General features: G+C 38.1%; 1 protein-coding gene across 1 annotated transcript; it reads left to right on the top strand.

Annotated features, from left to right (window-relative positions):
• The first annotated feature begins 650 nt into the window (after positions 1-650).
• LOC132634186 (aldehyde oxidase GLOX-like) lies at positions 651-2,655 on the top strand. Its single transcript, XM_060350478.1, has one exon. It carries the CDS (start codon positions 669-671, stop codon positions 2,376-2,378), a length of 1,710 nt encoding a protein of 569 aa, XP_060206461.1. The 5' UTR covers positions 651-668; the 3' UTR covers positions 2,379-2,655.
• The last annotated feature ends 794 nt before the right edge of the window (positions 2,656-3,449 follow it).

Here is a 3,449-nt window from a genome sequence, read left to right as displayed (position 1 = left end):
ATGCATGCTACCAAATTATATACCAACTAATTAATTTTATGACACTCAACTGTGAAGATTTTGTTTTGGAGTAAATGTCTAAACAACTCTCTTCTTTCTCCTCAATCTTCGGAGACAGTCTCTGTAGTTGCCAGTCCTGGCCCTTCCTCTAATTGTGCACAAGGCTAATCCAATGAGGGAGGTGGGGAGGCGGGGGGGTGGGTTAAGAACTGTACTAGGGCTTTAGATGGAGTACGAGGATTTTGGCCAACACTCTGGCGATCAATTTTATGGACATGGTTGCCAAAGCCAACCTCGTTAACGTTTGCAAGTAATTTTATGAGAAAGCAGATTTATGCTGGGTCTAAATGCTTCTAAATAAGGACATTAAATTCTGAGCCACTTTTTGGAGGTAACAATTTTAAATTGAGGTACAAACTTTCTGGTGGAATGGATGAGTCTTTTAGTGTGTAAAAGATTGTTTGGTGCTCCCTGTCTTAGTGATGAATCAATTGTCACACAAAAGGTTCATGTGGCAAGAACTACCTAACCATTTAGATACACCAAAGAATGACCAAGATTAATTGAAAAAGTGATTGCCCATTTGCATGACTTCCCAAGTCCCTATATATCCTTCCAAACCATAAGGCATTCAACAAAAAATTCTCTGGCACTACTTTTTTTCTCTCATGGAGAAGCATTCGCAGGCACTGATCATCAGTGCAGCTCTTTTACTGCACTGTCTTATTTCATGCAGAGCAAGAACCGCGTCGCCCCATTCTGCAGAAAGAAAAGGGACATGGAAGTTACTGCTGAACAACACTGGTGTGGTGGGTGTGCATATGGTTTTAACCCATTGGAACACTGTGATACTATTTGACCGGAGCGGGTCCGGCCAATCAGGATACCAGCTACGTCATCGGTTCAATGGAACAAGATGCAAGGGCACTCGTGACGACTTGTCAGACTCAACTTGCTATGCTCATTCTGTTGAGTACAGCATTTCCAACAACAGTGTCAGGCATTTGAATCTCATGTCTGACACTTTTTCGTCTTCTGGTTCCATCTTGAGTGATGGAAGGATTGTTCAATCAGGTGGCTTTGGAGACGCTTCACGAAGAATTCACTACATTGGGCCTTGTAAAAGTGGTGATAGTTGTGATTGGAGTGTGGACAAGAAGCACTTATCTGAAAACCGTTGGTATGCTTCTAGCCAAATTCTCCCCGCAAATGACAGGATCATCGTTGTTGGAGGACGAGGGTCCTTCACGTATGAGTTTGTACCGAAAATGTCAACCAATGAAAAGGCTTTTCATCTTCCTTTCTTGCAGCAAACTAATGACGGAAATGAAGGCGGAAATGAAGGCGGAAACAATCTTTATCCTATTGTTCACCTTTCCTCTGATGGCAACTTGTTCATTTTTGCAAACCGGGATTCCATTCTTTTCAACTACAAACAAAACAAGGTTGTAAAGAAATTCCCAAGAATCCCCGGATTGGGGTCAAGGAGTTATCCAAGCACAGGATCATCAGTAATTCTTCCATTGGATCACAAAGACGGCTTCCAGAAAGTGGAAGTCATGATATGTGGAGGGGCAACTACAGGAGCGAATGCAGCTGCTCAACAAGGCAATTTCTTGACAGGTCTAAGCAGTTGTGGAAGAATGGTGATCACTGGAAATAAGAATCAATGGAAGATGGAAAACATGCCCGGGCCCCGCTTGATGCACGATATAGTGCTTCTTCCAACAGGACACGTACTAATCATAAATGGCGCGAAGAGGGGTTGTGCTGGATGGAATAATGCAGCCACCCCTGCTCTCGAACCTTACCTATACAACCCAAAGAAAACTCTTGGGAGAAGGTTTTCGGTTCTGAAATCCACTAAAATCGCGAGAATGTATGATTCATCAGCAATTCTTGTACCCGATGGAAGTGTACTAGTAGCCGGGAGCAATCCAAATAATCAATACACTTACAAAAATGTAAGTCATCCTACTGAACTTCGGCTACAAGCATTCGTCCCGGACTATATGGGCAGGGAATATAGTCATCAAAGGCCTCATAACGTGTCAATTCACACCAATGGCAAGGAAGGAATCGCGTATGGTAATGAATTTTTGGTTCGTTTTTTGCTGGGAAGTAAGCCTAGTAAATATATGGCGTTTATTGCCTATGCTCCGCCATTTACGACACATTCCCTATCGATGAATCAAAGGATGTTGAGACTCAGGTGCACAAGGATAATAAGTGATGCAAAAGGTTGGTGGAATGCGACTGTGGAAGCTCCTCCATCTGCTAATGTTGCGCCTACTGGATTTTATTTGCTTAGTGTTGTTAATGATGGAATTCCTAGCATTTCTGAGTGGGTTAAGTTCATTCAAGCTGCTTCAACTTGAATTAATCATCTTATTTTCCTCTACAAATTGGTATATTCAGGCAACCAAAAGGAGATTAGTAGTATAACGTTATGAGTTCTAATGCTAATGCTCCATAGAAAAAATGGTTTTTGTTATGGGTGATTTTTTCTTGTCATTTCATGCTAATTGATTAGATCACCTTTTATTGGTAGTTTTATGATTTACCAACCTACAAGAAAGTACAGAAATGACAACAACTCTTTGGCAACAAAAATAATATTGTTAGCAAAATTCAATATTTGGCCACTTAGTTTTATTGTTGGCATATGTGATGAAACTTTTAAAAATGAACTTTTTTTTGTTGCCAAACAATTTAACTTTTTTGTCATATATTGACTATTGTTGCAAAAAGTACTTTTGACAACAAACAAAAAAAAATTGTTGCACGTCGTTGCAATAACAGCCGATGGAAAAAATTTATGCAAAATGTTGTTGCCACATTACTTTTTGCAACAATAGTCAATACTATGGAAACAAAAAAATTATTGGCAAATGTCTTCTTTCTTATAGTGGTTGTACAAGTAATTTTTCTAGAACTTGTAAGAGATATCAAATGGCTCCAAATACAATTATTTTAGAAATATCTAAATTGAGTTTTAAGGTTAAACTTGTTTGAGAAGGTGAAATTTGAAATGATAGTATCAATTAATCAACGAATAAACTTAATTCTAAATTTTACTAACGAGAAGTAAGATTGTAGTCTTACACTTGCTATATTCAAGAGAAATACTAGTATAAAAAAGTAATATGGTTGCCAGATTATGTAAATTCTTCAGCATGTATGCCAAGGTTTTTTTTTTTTTAATAGGATTACATGTCTGAATTATGATTCAACTACCTTAGTCTAGACAAAGAAGATGAAGGATAAAAAGTTATTATTCAACTACCATAACCCAAACAAGAATGATAAGACAAGAAGAAGATACAATGCATTGAACAAGTTGCAATATGTCATATTTATTTAATTAACATGCTTCAGATCTTGTCAAAAAAAAAAAAAAAAAAAAAAACGAGAAGCTTGAGATTCCAACCGGTAGTTTAATTTTTTTT

This window comes from Lycium barbarum, chromosome 3, assembly GCF_019175385.1.
Source record: "Lycium barbarum isolate Lr01 chromosome 3, ASM1917538v2, whole genome shotgun sequence".
NCBI lineage: Eukaryota > Viridiplantae > Streptophyta > Magnoliopsida > Solanales > Solanaceae > Lycium > Lycium barbarum.
The sequence above is the reverse complement of the archived record's forward strand: the minus strand, read 5'-3'. Positions and strand labels throughout refer to the sequence as shown.